The sequence below is a fragment of the Podarcis melisellensis genome, assembly GCF_964234715.1.
Source record: "Podarcis melisellensis genome assembly, chromosome: 6".
In the NCBI taxonomy this organism is placed as follows: Eukaryota; Metazoa; Chordata; class Lepidosauria; order Squamata; family Lacertidae; genus Podarcis; species Podarcis melisellensis.
The window spans coordinates 43158694-43180580 of record NC_138538.1 but is presented as its reverse complement, the minus strand read 5'-3'; the positions used below and the strand labels follow the sequence as shown (position 1 = coordinate 43180580).

Here is a 21887-nt window from a genome sequence, read left to right as displayed (position 1 = left end):
TCTGGGCCCACCCAAACTGAGTCGATAAATGGTGTTAAGGGGCAACTAATCTGCATGAAGTGATCTCAAAAAAATGCACCCTTTAGTTCATTCCCAACCTTGCCAGGAATTTCATGTGTGACCTTGACAACCCATTTAGTCTTCCTGTGCTTCATCTCATCCATCTGCAAAACTGGACTGACAGCTCTGCCCTCCTTTGCAATGGGGCCAGGAGGCTTAATTAGTGGTTATGAAACTTCACATGAAAGGTGCTCTCTAACTCCCCATCATTATAAGAAGGGGAAAAAAGTGGGAAAGGACTCAAACATCCACTTTTCTTTCACTATAAATAAAGAACAATCAGGCAAAAAAAGGTTCTCTATCACATCACCTGCCTGTGAGCATGAATCTTAATAGACACATGAAAGTGGTGAGCTGGCATATTTCATCATCAAACAAACTGCTTTCATTCTTGGGGACGTGGGCCACCTCCCATCTCAAGAAGCACCAAAGGGCAGGCAACAGGGTGATGGGGGAGAAAAGGGCAGGATTCCCAGAGGAGGACTAGAAAGATAAAGTGGAGGGCTGGGTTCAATTGTGTGATAGGAAGTAAATCCCTTCTACAAACAGCCCACCCCAACCGGTTGCTGAATCAGGAGAGAATTGGGCATGTTTTTTATTTTTTAAAAATGCATCAGCCACACAGGTAAACAAACAAGAAGCAGCCGTTGCCCAAAGTGGCTGCTCTGACAAGTTTTGAGAATGATTCACAGCCACACAGCCTAGTAGTCAGGAAATCCAAGGCACGCCCAGTGAGACATGCTTGCAGCCAGGCTCGCCGGGTGTCACAAGCCCTGCCAGCCTCTCTGTCATCGTTGGTCAATGAGCCCTTGTGAAAAAACTGGCAGGGTCTTTTTGGTGGCCATGACAGGCTGGAGTAGCACAGTGTCGGATGAAGACAGGCTCTGTCTCTCTGAAGGAGAGTGGTGGGAATTTCCAATGCCGGTTTGACCCCTGGGAAAAACAAACAAACTGCTGAGCGAGTAAATTTTCAGCACTGAAGCCAACAAATGTGCACATTGACCAAGGTACTAGATGACTTGAAACACACACACACACACACACACACAGAGAGAGAGAGAGAGAGAGAGAGAGAGATTGTTCCCTGGTCCTCTGTTGTTCCTTGGGCCCTGTACACCTCTGTAGCAGGGGTAGACAACATGGTGCCTTCAAGATGTTGTTGGACTCCATTGTTCACATTGGCTGGGGCTGATGGGAGTTGGAGTCCAACAACATCTGGAGAGCACCACATTGGCTACCCCTACTCTGTAGATTCATGACATCAGCAACCCCAGACCACTTGCAATCCTTCATTCTCCGGTCTACTTTTTATTGTTATACCAGGACCCAGGGGTTTACTTGTTAGAAAGCTGCTTATCAGCAGAGGCCAACTTCAAGAAGGGGCAGGGGGACATATTGAAGACAGGTTTTTTCAATCATGATTTCATAATAACCCTTTAAAAATGTGTTATATGAACACATGTTGCAAAACAGGTTTGTTAAGAGTTGTTGAGAATTGTAACTTTGTGAGAGGTAAACTATAGTGCCCAGAATTATCTGAGAGGGGGAAATGTGCCTTCAATGTGCTTTACACCGTGTACACAGCAATGCTTTCCTATTCAGAATGCTTTCATTAGGTTTATCTTGCATCATGTATAATGTGTCAAACCATGTACTAGACAGCCATGTCATAGCAAAATCAGCCCTGCCATGCACTTCTTCAAACTGTTCCATCATATACTCCTTTGCAGTCCCAAATAGGTGTGGCTGTCTTCTTCTATGGGGCACAGCCTGTTTATAGTAGTATAGCCATAATTTCTTTGCACAATTGGTTGAGTTGTCCCCCATTGACTATCCTGTCTTTGCAACATGGCAGCTGCTTTGAAAACTAAAATTCCCCAGGTTTAATTTCCTGTGTTTTGAACGTGTCCAGGTCTTGCTAATGATTCCACATACTCTGTGAACTTCAGACTCTCTTTCACCACCATAGTTGTTCTCCTTTGAATTGTCTCCAGTATGTATATGGTTCTTAGGATGGAGACAGGCAATTGGTTTTAGGAGAGATGCAAGTGGCTTGCGAGATGCAGCTCTTCTCGTGCAATATCTGTTCACAAGAGGCATAAGTGAGAGAAAGAACACATCTTTCGAACTTCCTTCAGCTCTCTGAAAAAGGCTAAAGCCATTGCCTGGTTCCAGCCTTAGGAGATTGGATGCCAGTCAATGAATGGTAAATAGAACAATCCCTTTATTTCTGGTAAGGGACATTGGCTACATTACACATCCGTTGATTATTTAATGTGTCTTGCAGTAGTAGACAAAGCACTGAGCAAAATCAAACAGCACAATAATATTGCAGAAAAAGATAGATATCAGGTCTTAAATAGATTGTGCTTCCATCTCTTAGATCCTGCTCAGAAAGTTAGTTTATTGCTAATCTTTTTCTTAACTGTGTGCTTTAGATCTCTTTTATTATGTCTTTCCTGAATTGCATTCCACTTCTTCAGTTTAGAGCTTCCCTTTTAAAATATTATTTTGAACATCAGCTCTTTCCTCTGTTCTATCCATTGCTAATCACCACCACCTATGGTGAACATATTCCATATTCCTTTAATTATTACCAAAAAGGAGGAAGGGTAGTTCTCTATGGAACTCTATAATCTTAACATTTGACAGAAGCCCATGCATTGCAACTCTGAAATTGTCATCAAATATGTAGCCACTTTGCAGTAGCTTTCAACCTACTTTACTTCAATATGTCACATGGAATTGTAGCAAAGTCTTTGTTGACGGAGCATAGTCTGGAAAATAAGATGTTTTGATAGTACTGCTAACAGATTTGATCCATGTTCAGTGTTAATTTGACACTGTTCTGTTAAACATTTTATGACTTAATAGTGTTCCATAGAAATAAATTAAAATGCATCTATGTATATTTCTCTCCCCCCTTTTGACATTTGGTATTATGTTATCTCTTTTCTGAACTTTTTTTTGATGTGGGTACTCCAAGATGTTTACTAATAGGCCTGAGATTTCTGCTGCTGCTGCATTTCATCTCCAAAGTCCTGATTCACATGGATCTGGGAATTTGCACAAACTCAGCAGCCCAGCATTCAGTGGTGTGTGGTCAGTGGACTAGGGGGACTAGGCTAGTCTCCTAAATGTTCCCCAAAGCCCAGAAATCTTCTACCCAGCTTAGGGAGGGAGACGTGATGCCCAGACAGGTCCAAGAGCCTTCCTGCCACCTTCCCAAAGCCCACCCAGCTTTGGCGAGGAGGCAGGAGGGCTGTAAGATCCTGTCGGAGGCCTGACACCTCCTTCCCAAAGCCTGGGGAGCTTCTGCCTGGCTTGGGGTAAGAGGAGCATCACACACACATTGCCCCCACCCCATCTGCTCTTGCAAGCTGGCGCCTCTGGCGCCTCTGGCCCTAACTGTTCCCCTATGAAACATTTGATTGCATGCTACTGCCAACATTCACTGATCAGGTCTTATCCTTCTCCTGCCAACCTTTCTCCTCTCTCATTCCTTATATTGACTTTGATACGAACCAACTTGCATCTATGAACCTCCCAGCAGGGCAGGGGAGGGATACTATTTTTGACTTTTTGGTACCTTAAGACTCCTTGTTAGCAGCAGCAGTAGGATCAACCCACAGGATTATCAAGAACAAAATAATGGGGGTTTTAAGGCTGCAATCCTATGTACCCTTTACTCCGTGAGAGTTCCTTTTGAGTAGGTATGCATAGGATTGAAATGTCTGTGGAACTGTGAATGAGTAGGATTTTCCCTCTGCCATTTGAAAATCATGTAGATATTATTTCTGAAACCCATCAGAAATCCTCTGAGTGTATTAGCAACGCAGGAAACTGGTCAGAGACCATCTACCCCCCCCCCCAGTCCAATGTTGCCTACTGTTGTAACTGGGATACCAGAGTCTGTTATTGAAGGGCAGAAATTAATAAACACTAGTATTTAGATAATACTTGGAGTATGGAAGGGAATATTCCAGGCCAGTGGAAAAATACAGGCTAAGCTCCCTTTTTTCAAGCCAGGGCCTCACCTAGGATAGAGGCTCTTAGTACAACAAAAGGTGTTGATGGCCCATCCCAGAGAAATCCTTGGATCTGTGCAAAACAGAGTTGTCATGGTTACTGTGGGAGAAGAACGGTTTAGGACTGAAAACAGGGGAGGGGGCAGGCTGTGCGCTCACAGGAAAAATGTGCCCTTTTAAAACTAGGTTTGGGATAGCAGATGGATGGAGAGGAGGGGCTTGGAGCAGGGGGTTTCTGGGAACAATCAAGGAAGTTGGGAGAACACCATGCAGGAGCGGAAGGGTAGCAGCCATGAGAGCTGGCTGGAATGCAGGAACCAAGGGATGGTGCTTACGATGGCTCAGACTGCAATGCCGGGCTGCTACGGATAACAATGCTGTAAGATCTGCACCCCCTTCATCTAAACACAGATGTAAATACAGTGGTACCTTGGTTCCCAAACTTAATCCGTTCCGGAATTCTGTTCCAAAACCAAAGTGTTCTAAAACCAAGGCACACTTTCCCATAGAAAATCATGCAAAATGGATTAATCCGTTCCAGACTTTTAAAAACAACCCCTAAAACAGCAATTTAACATGAATTCTATCGAACGAGACCATTGATCCATAAAATGAAAGCAATAATCAGTGTACTGTACTATAAAATGAATAAGACAGTATTGTAGACGATAAAAAATAAAATTACTTTTTTTCCTTACGTGCACTGATGATAGTCATTGTTTGGATGGGGGGCTTTTATCCATTTCGGCAGTCACACAATCAATCAGTAGCTGAACTGGGTTCCACACAGTCACAAAAACAAGTCACAAAAACAAAGTCCCAAGCCACAGTCACAAGTCAGTCCCATAAAACGAAGAACAAGTCACAGTCAAAAAAACAAAAAAGCCACACAAACAAAAACGCAATAAAAATAGCAAAAACAAAAGCTCCAAATATCACCTCTGTGTTGGGTGGGTGCTTGGGACTCAACAGCTGACAGACTCAACTAGAAGCATCTGGTTAGCAGTGGGGGACTCAATTTACAAATGGAACACACTCAACAGGAAGCGGAACATGTTCTGCTTCCAAGGCAAAGTTCACAAACCGAAACACCTACTTCCGGGTTTGCAGTATTCTATTTCCAAGTTGTTCATAAACTAAGCTGTTCTAAAACCAAGGTACCACTGTATGTGTAATTAAACCACATTCCTTAATGACACTACAGCCTCTGCCATATCTTGAATATCAATGGAAACATGACCTTGGGGGAGCGCCCGGAACTTCCTGGAATCTTGTGCACTGCTCAGCATAAATTGGGGGTGGCATGCACCCTTTTTAACAGTACTGTGACTAGCAGTAGTCCTCCAGGGTCTCTGAGGTCTTTCACAAAACTGACCCAAATATTAACTAGCAAGGCTATTATGATTCCTCAGCTGAGCAATTTGTAGCTGGAGATGCCAAGGATTAAACCTGGTACCTTTTGCACGTAAGATCTGTGCTGTAGTCTTTTTTCCTCATACACCACAGATTGAGACACTGAGAACTGCCAGACTGCCACACACTGAAGGAAAGAGTGGTATACTTATACTAGCTACTTGGAATTTTAAGAATTACAGGAGAAAATATGGACCTCAGCAGTAAAACTCCGGGATGCCTCACCTTGGCAGCAGCAAGACTCACAAGTGACTAAAACTGGAAAGATATGAAGGATGCCACCTTAGATCATTGGTATACCATAACATAACATATTTCTATGAAAATTAAAGTTAAAGCTATGGTTTTCCCAGTAGTGATGTATGGAAGTGAGAGCTGGACCATAAAGAAGGCTAATCGCCGAAGAATTGATGCTTTTGAATTATGGTGCTGGAGGAGACTCTTGAGAGTCCCATGGACTGCAAGAAGATCAAACCTCTCCATACTGAAGGAAATCAACCCTGAGTGCTCACTGGAAGGACAGATTGTGAAGCTGAGGCTCCAGTGCTTTGGCCATCTCATGAGAAGAGAAGACTCCCTGGAGAAGACCCTGATGTTGGGAAAGATGGAGGGCACAAGGAGAAGGGGGCAACAGAGGACGAGATGGTTGGATAGTGTTTTCGAGGCTACCAGCATGAGTTTGACCAAACTGTGGGAGGCAGTGGAGGACAGAGGTGCCTGGCGTTCTCTGGTCCATGGGGTCACGAAGAGTCGGACACGACTAAACGACTAAACAACAACAACATACCATAATAAAGTTTGGGACATTGCGTTAACGGAAGCAATGGATACTGAAAGGAAAGAAACAGACACTTTTATGGGTGACTAATACGGCTTTAGTGTATACAGTACCTGAATACAAAACACCTAACAGAGGTGGACATGCCCATGATGTACAAGTCTGGAACTCATAAAGCAAATTAGGTTGAGTATTGACATCTTCTTGAGCAAACTTTCTATCTCGCCGTAAAATAATATCTGAACCAAAAACAAATATGTCAACATAAATTGTACTTGCCCCGCCCTGAACCTATAACTTACGTTCATTTGATGTTTATATGTCAACTTCATTGCAAGTTTTACTAGCTGGTGTGAATTAAAATCCTAATAGTATCAGCTGCCGGTTTAACTGCAAAAGTCGTTCGTCAAACGATGCTATTCAAAGTTTAGCTACCTGATACTGAAAGCAGTGGGGGAGCCCTATGCTGCCTGAGACCCTTGGCCCGTGGCACCTCCCAAGCTGAAATATTGATTGTCAAAACTGTGAAAAGAATAGCCTGGGTAGTTTAAAAAGCATTTCTGTGAAGATGAGACTCTGTGACATGTACCCCATGCCTGGAGGTCCAGTTTTACTCCACCTATTCTAGTGACCTTTGCAAACCTGGTGCTCCCCCCCCCCCAGGTTCTGGATTACAACTCCCAGCAGTCTCGGCAAGCTTGGAGGTGCTGGAACAAGAAAGGAAGCTAAACAAAACATATTCAATGAGTCCAGCTAAACATGCAAACTCTAATTTGTGCCACTTTGACGCAGGTGGTAATAAAATTAATGACCTAGAGTTAACCTAATACAACTTTCTAATTTCTACTTGCTGAGCCTCGTTTGCTAGCCAGCTCCCTTTGATCCTGGTGGGATATCTAACAAACCCAGGACCAAAGTTGTAAAGGGGAAGCAAAGAATGCCAGTTATGTCTCTTGTCTCAGCTGCGCCTGCCATGTGACTAGTTCTTAAACAAAGTCAGGTGGGAGAGGCAACCAGGCCGGTTTTTTCATTTCTATGAAAATGTTGCAACATGAAACAATGAAAAATTACCAAAAGGGTGTGTATGTAAGAAAATCTCTCTAATCTCTTCTCTGAGTGGTCTCTATTCACCTCAATTGCTGCTCTGACACATTAAGACAAAGGGATAGGGGAACAATTGGCTTGTAAGATGTTGTTGCTCTCCAAGTCCCATCCGCAGAAGCCAGAATGGCCAGTAGTCAAAGATGATGGGAGTTGTAGTCCAACAACATCTGGCAGGCCCAACATTCCCCATCCTTGCTTTAAGGTATGCCAACTTCTAAATCAAGGATTGATTATGAGATAAGCTGTAAGTAAGAGTCCAGTGCTCTGGTCCATGGGGTCATGAAGAGTTGGACATGACTAAACAACAACAAAAGAGTCCAGCAATACCATACATGCAATAGTTTTGTAAAATGGTTTGGGGTTATTTTCTTCGCGGGAAGAATCTGCTGTGCAGGTACAGTCATACCTTGGATCCCAAACACCCTGGAACTTGGGATGTTTTAGCTCCCAAATGCTGCAAACCTGAAAGTGATTGTTCTGGTTTATGAACATTCTTTTGGAACCCAAACAGGAGCTTCCTGCAGTCAATCAGAAGCTGGGATTTGGTTTTCGAACGTTTTGAAAGTTGAATAGACCTCTGGAATGGATTCCATTTGACTTCCAAGGTACGACCGTAATAGTAATAACTGTTATCATTATCAACAGAGGCTTAATTAATACAAGTAAAACACTGGTGTGTAGACAGGGATAAACTGCCCCCTACTTTTTTTAAGGCTGGCAACAGGCCTTTGATATGATTTTAGTCTCACTGTTGCTACTCTTTGAAAAGTTGGGTGTGTAAGCAGACACAAAAGTTTACTTTGAAGATCTGCCACATGTAAATTTTGAATTAGGGTTCTGGTACTTCCCTCACAGGAGTGCGCAAATCGGCTTCACTTTGCCCCTCCCTCTTCTTTAAAAACAAAAACAAAAACTTTGCGGAAAGTGGGTTTGTGGAATTGTGTGTGCGCATCTGTTTACTTTTGCTGCTAAAAAACAAAAAAACCCCAGCAACAACCACCAGAAACCTTAGCGCCAAGCAACTTATTATAGGTTGCCTGAACTCCAAATATCTCCTGCTTGAAGGAAACTGAGTAATGAAGGCTGAATGCAATTTCCTGTGGAAGAGGCTGGAGGCAGAGCTTACGGGGCGAGGGGGAGAGGCAGAAACTTGTCCATTTGCAACCAAACAGTGCAATAAAAGACAAGCTGCGGAGATAAAGGAGTGAAGCAAAGCCCCCCCCCCCCCAATTTCTCATGAAGTGTGTGAAAGACTCTTAATAACGGGGCAGAGAGCCAAAAGTTGTGCTTTGACTCTGAGCCCAATTTAAAAGGGGCTGAGTTGCTGGCAGCGAGAGAGAAACTTGTATGGAGAAGACAGTAAGATGACCCTCGGCTTGTGGGAGCGCCGTTAAACGATTCACCCAAAGTAAGTCCTTTTCCAATTCTCCACCCTTCCCCTATCGATTTATTGGGTGGGGGGCCGTGTTGGAGAGGGGGAGGGAGGGAGAGGTGTTGCTGAATTCCTGCATGCAGCTGGCAAGGGGCGGAAAGGTGTCCAGAGCAGGCATTTGGGGCTCGGATTTCCTCGCGAAGGGGAATGGACTTTGGGGCAGGTTGTGGGGCGAGAAGACCGAGGGCGCCTGGGCTGGCGCGGCGCGGTTTCTCCACCTAAACGGCTGATTCATCTCCATGGGAGAGACAGCGCGCCTTGTGGGCCGGCGGTGGAGGGAGCGTCTTCAATGAGCTTCTCTGTGTGTGTGTCTTTCTCTGCGTGCGGCGTCTCTCGCAGGGCTCAGTCCGATGTCCCAGGTGAGAAGCGAGCCGTCCAGCCGCTCTGACTCGCTCCATGGAGACCCCCAGGTGGATCCGGCGCCCTTCCCATCCCCCAGCGCAGGTAAGCACAGAGAGCGCTTGTTCCCGAAACTTACAAACTGCCTCGATACTTACTTGTAGTTGGGAGTGGGGGGGGGGACTTTTAAGCGCTCGTGGATTTTTGTGTGCGTGTGCGCGCGCGTTTAGCTGTGGGCCTGATTCTAGAATGGTAAACTCCAGGGGGAGAAAAGAGACTTTCCCCCTCCCCCTCCCCTCCCCCTCCTCCCATGTCGAAACTTTGCTAGTATGTATGAATATTGCAAAAAGCCTCCTGTGATCTGTGCCAGCTGGCCCCCAGTGTGTGTGCGCGCACACACATCCGAAGTCTGGCAAGGCAGATTCCACCCCCCGCCCCCCATTACGCTTTGATTTACGCCGCATCCACTAAGGCGCTGGCCCAGCATGTGTGTTTTGGAGACTTTTCCTTTTGTGTGCGCGCGCAACATACATGCAGCGTGCGTGCGTGTGACTTTTCCTCCTCGAAGGCTGCACACAGGGCTGGAGCTGCGCGAGTCTCCCAGCGCCTTGGCTCTTTCTCGGGTTGGATGTGAGCGTTGATCTCTCTCCCCCTCCCCTGCAGAAGCGCAGGGCGTTCACGAGAGCGCGTTTGCTGGGGGCTTGCGTGCCAGAGGGTCTCCTCCTCCTCCTCCTCCTCCTCCTCCTCCTCCTCCTCCTCCTCCTCCTCCCCCCTCCTCATTCAGCACGAAACCCACCATTTCCTTTTTCTCTCCAAAGCCTCTTTCTCTCGTGCGCCATTCTCTTTTTTTTGCAGGACTGTAAACACTTCGCAGGCGTTGGGGGCTGGGGTGTGTAGGGACCCGAGCCTCTCACAAGAACTTTTGTCTTCCTTCAGGCATCGCGTGTTGCTGGGCCCGGGGCCAACTCCTTGTGGGATTTGGTCTCCTCCACCCCTCCCCTTTCCCCCACTTCGAGTCCTGATCATATTAAATTTAATAACATCCTCTAGACCGAGCTGCAGCCAGGAAAAGAGTTTTCTTCTTTGTTCCGTCTAATCCTTTCAACAGATCTAGCTTCAGGCTCTGTAACTGGGGTGGGGGGAGTGGGCAGTAGTGTACACTGAAGTTAAGAGTGTACATTCCAGTATCCCCTGCAGCAGCCTTGGGCTGCAGACTGCATTTGAGGGATCTGGAGAGGATTCAGCGGAGATGCCCCCTTCCTGGCACTGCTGACCTGTTGAGCTGCAACTGATTCACACAATACTGGAAACTTGTTTATAAAAACTCAATTGGGGGAATGTGGGCTGTGGTTGGGCACATGGGTGAATTTTTGGCTGTGCAGTAACCAAATACAGTACCAATTTTCCCAAGATGGCGCTAGGTCTTGCCGATCAGAAGGTCGGTGGTTCAAATCTCCGCGACGGGGTGAGCTCCCGTTGCTGGGTCCCTGCTCCTGCCAACCTAGCAATTCGAAAGCACAAAGTGCAAGTAGATAAATAGGTACCGCTCCGGTGGGAAGGTAAACGGCATTTCTGTGCACTGCTCTGGTTCACCAGAAGCAGCTTAGTCATGCTGGCCACATGACCCAGAAGCTGTACACTGGCTCCCTCGGCCAATAAAGCGAGATGAGCGCCACAACCCCAGAGTCGGCCATGACTGGCCCTAATGGTCAGGGGTCCCTTTACCTTTTTTACTGTCTTTTTATTGAACCTGATGGCTGACTGATGGTTAGGTCTCAAAATAATTCATGATTTTAAGGGCATAAGAATTCAGGAAACTGCCTATATGGTTCATCAAGCTCAGCATTGTCCACACTGGCAGCAGCTATCCAGGGTTTCAGATGGGGGACATTCCCAGTCCTACCTGGTGATCCCAGGGATCCCTGGGACCTTCTGCATACAAAGCAGATGCTCTACCACAAAGCTACAGCCCTCCCCTCAAAACTCTACCTTGAAGTGTTCGTAGCAGTTCATCTACACTCTTTGTTAATAGAGTACCATTGTTGCGCCTATGCTTTGCAGAGGACAAGAGGACAGGTCTCTATCCCAAGTTTACAATCTAAAACCAGATAGAGAAGATAAAATAGACAGAAGAGAGGCTGGGATTAACACAGAAAGAATATATGGTTACTTGCCTTGCCTTGCATGTGCTTTGATTTGGTTGTAACCCTGGTTAGGTAGGTCTGTATCATACGTGCCAATTTTGGCCCCCCAGTGTGTTTTTGGAGGGGGCCTGGCCCACTCAACATTCAGAGGGGGTCCAGCTCCATCCCCATGCACCTTGTGACGTCGTGATTGGGACATCAGGACATCACATTGGGCCCTCTCAATCATCTTGAGAAGATGGCACCTCTGGTCTGTATTATTGTCATGTTTGTGTCATTTATATGTTGACATTTTTCTATCTTCCAAACATTTCATTCTTCACTGACTGGCCCAAGGTCACCCAGGGAGTGGGGATGTGAATCTGAGTCCTAGTATGGAGTCTGAGGGAGTAGCTTGCCTAAGGCCCTTCTATTGAAGTCATGCTGGGTGGGGATCTGAGCTCCACCCAAACTTCATAGATAATAGTTTATGTTCTTCAAAAGTGAACCATGAAACCTTTGTAGTGACCTTTAAAAAAAGGTGTGGTAAATTCCCAGCTTGTATTGGGAAATCAGGATGTGGGGTGACATGATTGCATCAACCTACATGGATTTCTGCCTGTTTTCATAGGAGGCCAATGCATGAGACCCACCCCCTTTGCCTGTGTTTGTCCCTGCCCCTTCCATGCTCATGACCAGCGGATTGTCGGACTCACTGTTTTAAGGTGGCAGCTTTTGCATCCCATGTCAAGTTTGCCGCGAACAGCAAGCACCTCAGGCATACAGTGTCCTACCCAGACTAGAGTCTCAAGTGGCTTCAACCCTCTGATCTGATCAGCATTGGGTGAAGATGTTCTTTTTTATTTCCCTTGGGTTTAAACATACTTTATGATGCTCTGAGATTCTGGAAAGTTTAAGAACTGTGAGAACTGGTAGTCCAGATGTACGTTTGTTATGCTGGTGCTACCTTTTGCTCCTGTTTTCATATTTTGTAATACAGTCATACCTTGGTTTTCGAGCAACTTAATTCACGAACAACTTGGAACTTGAACGCCGCAAACTCGGAAGTAGATGTTCCAGTTTGTGAACTTTGCCTCCTGCAAAGGATGCTCCTGCAGCCAATTGGAAGCCGCACCTTGGTTTCTGAACATTTCGGAAGTTGAATGAACTTCCAGAATGCATTCTGTTCAAAAACCAAGGTATGATTGTATAAATAAAGGTATTTCCAGCTGTGGATTTGAGGTTTCTTTGGTTTTTCCTCGTGAGCCAACACAGTTATCTTTGTTTTTTAAATGTTAGGTTATTGTCTTTATTTTTTTATTCCCAATTCTTCCCTTTTTGCCATCCAGATAAACTTTTCGTTGTTGAGCAGCAGGCAAATACAGTAAACAAATAAATAAGCCATGGAGGGTTGGAGAAGAAGGTGTCCTCTCTTGAGCATGGTGATTGTGTGAATTGGCCGTGTATTCTACTAGGTTTTCCTTCCTCTTCTCCCTTCTGTCCCCAAAGAATTAGAACACATTGAAGAATGTTTTCATTTCACGTATATCTTCATGATGTTGTTACAGTTTAGGATTTCAGGAACTTCTTTGTACCTTCTGGTTTGGTCCTTTAAGCTAAAAGTGCAGCAAACCCCCATCCCTGAAACTGAGCAGGGATGGTGTGGCATATGAAAAGGTGTTCCACCCTCCCTCTGGGGAACAGGCAGTCATAGCTTAATGGTAGAGCATCAGCTTTGTATGCAGAAGTTCCTGGGTTCGACCCCCAGTATCTCCTGGTAGATCTCAAGGATGGACTCAAGGGCATCCTGATCAAATTTGCAGATGACACCAAACTGGGAGGGGTGGCTAACACCCCAGAGGACAGGATAACACTTCAAAACGACCTTGACAGATTAGAGAACTGGGCCAAAACAAACAAGATGAATTTTAACAGGGAGAAATGTAAAGTATTGCACTTGGGCAAAAAAAATGAGAGGCACAAATACAAGATGGGTGACACCTGGCTTGGGAGCAGTACATGTGAAAAGGATCTAGGAGTCTTGGTTGACCACAAACTTGACATGAGCCAACAGTGTGACACGGCAGCTAAAAAAGCCAATGCAATTCTGGGCTGCATCAATAGGAGTATAGCATCTAGATCAAGGGAAGTAATAGTGCCACTGTATTCTGCTCTGGTCAGACCTCACCTAGAGTACTGTGTCCAGTTCTGGGCACCACAGTTCAAGAAGGACACTGACAAACTGGAACGTGTCCAGAGGAGGGCAACCAAAATGGTCAAAGGCCTGGAAACGATGCCTTATGAGGAACGGCTAATGGAGCTGGGCATGTTTAGCCTGGAGAAGAGGAGGTTAAGGGGTGATATGATAGCCATGTTCAAATATATAAAAGGATGTCACATAGAGGAGGGAGAAAGGTTGTTTTCTGCTGCTCCAGAGAAGCGGACACGGAGCAATGGATCCAAACTACAAGAAAGAAGATTCCACCTAAACATTAGGAAGAACTTCCTGACAGTAAGAGCTGTTCGACAGTGGAATTTGCTGCCAAGGAGTGTGGTGGAGTCTCCTTCTTTGGAGGTCTTTAAGCAGAGGCTTGATAACCATATGTCAGGAGTGCTCTGATGGTGTTTCCTGCTTGGCAGGGGGTTGGATTCGATGGCCCTTGTGGTCTCTTTCAACTCTATGCTTCTATGATTCTATGATCTGGGAATGCCCCCTATCTGCAACCCAGAAGAAATGCTGTAGTTGGTGAGCTAGATTATCAAATGGTCTTACTTAGCATAAGGCCATGATGAGTGGCTTCTATGTTCCAGAGTGACTAGGGTAGGTTATGCTGGCACAGTGATCATTACCATCCACCTACAGTTCATACACGTGAGCAGTGTAGACAAAACCGCTCTAGTATTCTTGTATGTCCTATCAGGATCAGGTGTACTGGAAGAGAGTACATGAGATCTCCAGGGAATCACTTCACAAAGCTGCCAAATGAATTTAATAACTAAGGAGTAGTTTTAACCTATAACACCCCCCCCCCAGTTAAGTACTTGCATGTTATCTTCTGGCCCCACTTTCAACACTGATTCAGGGATTATTCTATATCACAAACCATTCCTAACCAAAATGAGTGGCGGCAGGCAGGTTGGAGCAAATAAGTGTACGCATATCAAAATCCTGTGCAAGATTAACCCAAATCCTGTAACACAAAGAGCAGAATTCTGTAACTTTGTCTGAATTATGCAAATTGAGCACATTTGCATTTTTCATATCTCTATTAGTCTTTAGAAGGGGTAAAAAACCCCAAACCCCTATACAGGAAACTAAGACTTGGCCTCCGACTACTGGAAAATATTCAGCAACTCCTCTGGCTTCTGAGATTTCACCAGGTGTTACTTACATACTTTTAAGCATATATCTTCAGTCGCAAGAAATCTATGACAAAGTTGCTTTAGAACACAAGAGCAAGCAGAATGGTTTGGGAAACAGAATTCCGGTCGGAGCACCAATTGTGGATAGCAATTCTGAAAAGATAATGACAGTCTCCTGAGTTCATGTATGTGTTAAATATATACACTAAGGACCAAATCTACTCTTACACTATTTTTTTAAGCAAGAAAAGTTGCTTTGGGGGGCTGGTAATTGGTACTGGAGAAGAGCTGGGGAAAAGGTGAAGCACCTATTTCTCTTCACCACCCCTGGCCCCCTGCACCAGCTTTCCTGTCTAAGGAGTTCTAAATGAGTGTTTTCCTCCATTTGAAACTCTGAGCTGCAAGCGGGGAGCTGACAAACAAGCAGGGGGTAAGCAGGAAGGTTTAACAAAAGCCTAAGCACCTCCCTACTCCAAAGTGGCCTTTGCTTCTTAAAAAGGACCATTCAGGTACAGTCACACATGCCTGTGCATAACATCTAGTTTGGCCATAATGCAATATTGCAGACACTTACCAGAAAGAGAGCAAATCTTATTGAGCAAAATGAGTAGGGGTAGCCTTGGGGTGCAAGGCTGCATTACTACCTAGGCTTACTCTCAAGCAAGTCTTAGAAGTAAGTCACTTTACATACAGTGGGACTTTCTGCAATTGCAGCCCTGGCCTAGCATTGTCTGTGAGTCTGCGGTACACCAGAAATCCTGAAAAGTCTAAAAGAAGACAAATAATAGTCATACTCTTAGCTATTCTGCATTTGTTACTGTAGATGAAGTGGGAGTCATGGATTGTATTGCAATAGATTCAGCCTGTCTCTTCCTTCGTAATTATTGTGTGGATGGACCTTCAACTTCTGCACCGCCTGATCCTTCCTTTATTCAAGTTATTAGCTTCAAGCACTTAGTCTTGAATATACAAGGCTCTCTATCAAGCCACTAGTAGGATGAGAGTGTGAGAAGCAGCAAAGGGAACTGAAAGTTGGAAAGCACTAAATTCTCCCAACAGCAGGGCTGGGGAACCTGTGGCTCTCCAGATGTTGTTGAACTACAACTCCCATCAGTCCCAGGAAGCATGGCCAATGGTTAGGGATGATGGATGTTGTAGTACAACAACATCTGACGGGCCTGTGTTTCCTCAGTCCTGTCCTATGCTGTGCTTTTCTTCACTCTAACAAGTTTAGTACAGGTAAACTTTGCCTTAATTTCCAACAACTCTGTTTAGGAAAACTCTGGAAACCAGTCAAAAGTGCTTCACTAAACAGTTCAGCTGCCCACTTCAAAGTAGCTGATCTGTTATTGAGCTTTTTAGTCCCTTTTTGTTGTGTTTTAAATGACTTTCACAGAACTTTTATGTATTATGTTTATGTACTATTATTGTAGAATCATAGAACGAGGAGAGGAAGGATTCTTTGGGTGAAGGCATGACTGTTTATTGTGACATGAGACTGCTTATATATATAGTGCAGAAGATGGAGCTGTAGTAACGTGTAGATGGCCCAACTGAAATGGGAACTCATTGCATTTTGCATTTTTAGGGGTATATCTGCTGTAAAAGAGACTAGAGGTGAATGACAGGTTACTCAACACCAAGGTAGAAAACTTCAGATAGTGTTGAACTCTCCACTTCCATCATTCCCAGTGAGTCTGGTGGTTCCCTAACTGCGAGAAGCGAAGTTACAGGGAACCAGGTAGAGGGCCTTCTCAGTAGTGGTGCCTGCCCTATGGAAGGTCCTCCCATCAGATGTCAAGGAACTAAACAACTACCTGACTTTTAGAAGACATCTGAAGGCAGCCCTGTTTTGGGAAGTTTTTAATGTCTGATGTTTTATTGTGCTTTTAATTCTGTTGGGAGCCGCCCAGAGTAGCTGGGGAAACCCAGCCGGATGGGCGGGGTATAAATAATAAATTATTATTATTATTAGGTATTATAAGAGTCAGAGTCTGATGATGTCTGGATGGCTACTCCTATTCTATACATACTGTATATGCCTCCGTTGGATGGATGCCTGGTCCTAGCTGTTTGTTTATTTATTGGAAATACCACTTTTCCTCACATAGGCTTGGATCCTCCTCACTAGGTTTTCTGTGATGGTTCCAGCCCTGGAGTGGAGTTCTGCTCATGGGATGCTCCTGCCAGTAGAAGTGGGAGAGATCCCTGCAGACCTGCATGTGTATAGACATGGATGCAGGGCTGTCGATTACATGGAAAGCCTGTGTCTGCAACACTGTTATCTGTGTAGGCTCCTGTTTCAAATATTCTGCTGAGTGATACATGCTGACTGGGGCTGATGGAAGTTGGAGTCCAAAATGTCTAGAGGTCACCAGGTTGGGGAAGGCTGGTCCAAATTGTGATATGCACACATTTCCCCAGGAAACAATACACCGGCCCACAAAAGTTTGTTTCATGGCTAGCTTCCTGCTCTTGCATCCCTCTCTTGGTGCCCAAACTAATGGCTCTGTGGCTTCCCACTTCTGCATTAGCAGGGGGGTGGGGCAGGGAGCACTAACTTCTTGTGGGCATAAACAGCAGCTTTCTGATCATTCCTGGCAAATTTACCCTGAGGCATTATGCTGGTTTGAAAGCCATTCTGTCCAGATCCTAACTTAGCTGGACTGCCCATCCCCTTGGGTAGTCGTAAACAATGCATCTTTCACAAGAGTGCTCCACTGATACTTTGCTCAGAGTTCAGCTGGCCCAGCCAAGCAGAGTGCTGATGTGGCCTCCATTCAGTTAATTGTTCTGCCTAAAATGCGCAACCCTCTGCATATGGAGAATCCTTCCTTGATATATTAAATCCATAATTTCATGTGTCGGCTACTTGGCTCTGCCCAGCATTTAGTGGCAGGTGAAAACAGGAAAATGTAAGTCAAGTGATTGTGCGGCAAAGGAGGAGCTGAGTTCATTCTTTCCCTCTGACCGAGATTGTTCTTGTCATCGTGGGATATGTTTTTCCTTGTCTTATTAAAGATGGAACCTTCCAGGCAGCATCTGGTTGAGCATGTTGTGCCAGGGCAAACGGACATTGTCTCTGAAGGAAAGGCTGAGTGCTGGAATGGGGATGTCAATAACTGCTGGCTGCTGATGAGGAGTGAGGGAGAGGGGAAAAGCAAAATCTCAGCATAAAAACATTCTGATCACACATGTCTACAGTCAGAATACTGTCTGAGAGCAGGGAGGGGCAACACAACTTGGTGACAGAGCGTATGTTCTTCATGAAGAAGCTCCCAAAGTTTAGCCTTCGACCCCCAAAGAAACTGTAAAGCAGCTGGCAGCCATATTGGGTTTGATCAGCCTCCCCAACGTTGTGCTGTTGAACTTCAACTTCCATCATTCCTGACCATAGTCCAATTCTGCTTTTCTAAATTGGCTACATTCTGCTGATGCTGTCACAGATGTAGTCAATAGTTGCATGCCACAGTGCATTCCTATGCAGGCTTACTTAGAAGTAAGTCCTCTGTTGCTTAAGTGGGCCTTACTCCCTGGTAGGTGTATATGATTGCCCCTTGACGTGAGAGGTGTCATTAGACTAATCTGTTGTTTAACTTTCTCAATACAAATGTGACTCGTAATGCACGCAGAATTGAATTTATTTTGGGCCAGCATTTATTTAAATCTGTGAGAGCTTTGATTGAAGGTTGGCTTATTGAAGTTTGTGTTTCCAAGTCCCAGTAGGAGAAAATATGCTTTAATCAGAGTTAAACTAATCCATGTGAAAATCCTAGTGAAGATTAGGCTGTTGTAATGATATCCGTGTATGTATCCATGTATGCTGGTCAAAATGAATTCTACATAGAAACCTGGAATTTCATTGACTTATTAATGTGGGGCAGCCTCCCCCCCCTTTTTTTGGCAACTGCAGATTTAAACCTCCTCAGATAAAGCCACTCATACCCGTAAACTGTACAAAATTGTATCAAAAGACAAACCATTTTAAAAAAATCACATATTGGCCTTGACATTTTTATTTTGCCCTAAAACAAAGTAGGGTTCTCTCCCCACCTTAATCTTGCATTGTTTCATCGCTTCTCCATATATTTTAAGTGGGTTATAAGACAAAATTCATAAAGCACTGAATAATCATAAATTTAAAACTTAACTGAAGCCTTTGTGCCAGAAAACATCTATTCTGGCCCACCCCCTTTTGCCTAATTGAGTCATTCCTAAAAAGGATATCTATCTCAGAAAAATTCCAGCTTGCAGGAAAAAGAAGTTATCAATAATTTCATTGGTAAGAGTATCTGCTAAACTTCATCATAAGTGGGTGCATTTAATGAGATTCTAGGGAAAGAGTGATTATATGAAATGGTTTTCAAACTGTTTTTATTCTAATAGCTTTTTTTACTTTATTTACAGCATAATCCTATATATGTCTACCCAGAAGTATATCCCATTGAGTTCAACTGGGTTTACTCCTGTGTAAATGGGTATGGGATTGCAGCCTTAAACTTTTTATTTTTGTCACGAGATCTTGCCATATATTTAATTATAATACAAGGTGTCTGAAAAGTATTTTTTTACCATTATACTGATTGAGGACCTTCCAACAGTATTCTGTTTCTATTCCTTGTATACTTTTATTTCTTGTTGTTATTACTTAATTGGTCACCATTTCTTGATGTTCTGTTTGCCTCAAGTCTTCTATAAACCCAAGCAAAAGCCAAATTGGAGACCTAGGTAATGATTATAAAGATTTATTTCTAATACTTTATGTTCCTTTGTCCTAAATAATCTCCCCCCACTCGACAGCTTATGCATGTCATTGGCAGTGCATCTTGAATACGGCCAGTGTGCTGTCTGGCGTTCCCATATTAAACTTGCTTATCTTAACAAGGGGTAAGATGCCATTTCTTATGCTGTTTTTATTAGCTTATCTAATTAGCAAAAGAGGCATTTCACTTTTCAGGAGTTTTCTCCCCCTATGTATTGCTCCATTTAAGTTTTAACCTTTGAATTTTTTAACAGTCACCTCTTTGTGTAACAAACTATGCACTATTGAGAAAAGTCAATAAAAAAACTTTTCAGAGTTCCTCTGCAGCCATCTTCACATAAATGCTACAGTGCCTTTTGTGGAAACAATGAAATAACAAAGATCTGTCGTTACTTTCCATACAATCACAGATATTACCATCTCAAATTCTCCCTCCTTTTAAAAAGATGCATTCCATAATATTGGTACCACGGCACAGTTCCCATAATTACAAACTCTCTATTAGTATCCTTACTCTTCATTGAAGACGACTGGTATTGTAAGTAATGTATCTAAAATCAATTTATATTTTGACTTTTCCCCAGTTTGATAATAATATTTTCACCAATATAGATATCTTGTGTCCAGCTTTTCCATTCATACCTTTGACATGACATTTAATGGCACATATTTATCATCAGCAAGGGCAGATCTACTATGAAACTCGTGAAGTTTAAGCTTCAGGGCCCTAATCCCAGAGGAGCCCCAGGAATGACTTTAGTTCATATTGCTTAAAAATATATATATGGGTCTAGTAGATCCCGTTTGAGTCGTGCAACCGCCCCCGTACCAGAATTTTCTTTCATGAGTTGCCATCCCTATTATTCAGCTTTCATTACAACTTGTGACATATCTGCATATGTTTAAAATAATAATAAACCGAAAGAGTCAGAGGAGAAACAATAAGCAGCTTTTTGCCCTTTTCAAGGGTTCCAATTTTAAAGCAAAACAAATAAATTCCCCTTCTGGGATTTGTTCTTTGCTGCTTAAGCGTTGCATTCTTGCACTAATTTCTAATTGGATTTCCTTTGAAATTGCCTGACTAGATTCTATTAGTTGCAGAAACCAAAGAGCATCCCATTGGGGTATTGTTGAGTTTCATATTCTTATATTCTCATTCTTTCCCAGAACTTTAAAACCACATGCATGCTAGGGTCCAGGCTGTGCTCTTTCCACCCAAAGGCTCCCTGGCTTGATCTGTGTTGATAGGCCTGAACCAAAGATGGATTATTAAGTGCTGTAAAAGGGACGGTTGCTTGTTCTGACCTTGCTTTATTTTGTGTTTGTTTTCCTCTGCCATGATTCGTCACAGCCCAAACTAAACTAAAGCAGACAAGTAAATCAGTTTAAGATGGAGTCTGTGAAAATTGTCATGAGCAAGTTCTGAAGGAACTTGTCAATTTTAATACCACTACCGCCACTGCCACCGCCACCACCACCACCACTACTACTAATAATATAGTATTTGTGTGGTGCCTTCCTGCGTTCAAAGCACTACACTTGCATTTTCTGGTTGCCTGGAAAAGAGACTTATTACAAGGCAATGTAATTGCCATCTTCAAATATTGGAAGGGCGGGCTGCCTCATAGATGATGCAGCACGTTTGTTTTCTGTGGCTCCAGAGGGGGGAGCCTGAACCACCAAAGGGTTCAAATTGCAAGAAAGGGATTTCAAGTAAATTCTAGGAAGAATTTCCTGAAAGTACAAACTATTGGTACTGTCTGGAAAAGTGGCACACTCTTCTTCACTGGAGGCTTCTAACCAGAAGCTGGAAGGCCATCTATCAGTTGCAATCTTCTTGTGCTATGATGCTATAATTCTTACAAGAATATAGAATAAGTGTTAGAATATAGGTTAAGTGACTCAGGGAGATGAATGAAGGTAAGGCAGTATTATTGCAGGGGGGGGGGCTGACCAAGAGTGGCTTGCTCAAAGCCACCTACTGAGTTCATGGCTTCCTATAGTTCAGTTTCCTAGCCATTGCTACACTATGGGCAGATGCGGCTTGTCAACCATCTAGGAGAAGGAAAACTCTGATCTAAAACCACCACTGCCTTGCAGGATATCTTTGGGCAAAGAAAGGGCTAAGGAGTAAACCCTACACAGGTGGAGTTCCTAAGACAGTTGGATGGTCCTCCTTCTGGCAACTCTTGCAGCCAAGCTTGTGCCAAATGTATTGCTCTCTTTTCCTTTGGACTACATCAGTGAGGCTGTCTCTCAAGACAGACGGAAGCCAACTGCACTATGCCAGCTCTCTGTTTGTTGCATTGTTTTAGGCTTTCCTAATTTAAAAGACTTAACGTTCAGCATGTTGAGGTCAGGATTTCAATACGTTCTTAATACTATGTCTCCAAGAAATACGGTACTAGGGTAGGAAGATGTACTATATGTTACTTACCACTTTGAAATTTCACTATTTTTGAGCCTCTGGTATGGCATCTGCAAA

At 44.0% G+C, this 21887-nt stretch overlaps 1 protein-coding gene across 1 annotated transcript in view; it reads left to right on the top strand.

Annotated features, from left to right (window-relative positions):
* Positions 1-8287: 8287 nt before the first annotated feature.
* The window catches only part of MDFI (MyoD family inhibitor), a 45668-nt gene continuing 32068 nt past the window's right edge, over positions 8288-21887 (top strand). Inside the window, exons 1-2 of the mRNA XM_081915629.1 lie at positions 8288-8791; positions 9155-9259. Of these exons, the coding sequence (XP_081771755.1) occupies positions 9166-9259 (94 nt within the window). The 5' untranslated portion in view covers positions 8288-8791; positions 9155-9165. The remainder of the gene's footprint in view (positions 8792-9154; positions 9260-21887) is intronic.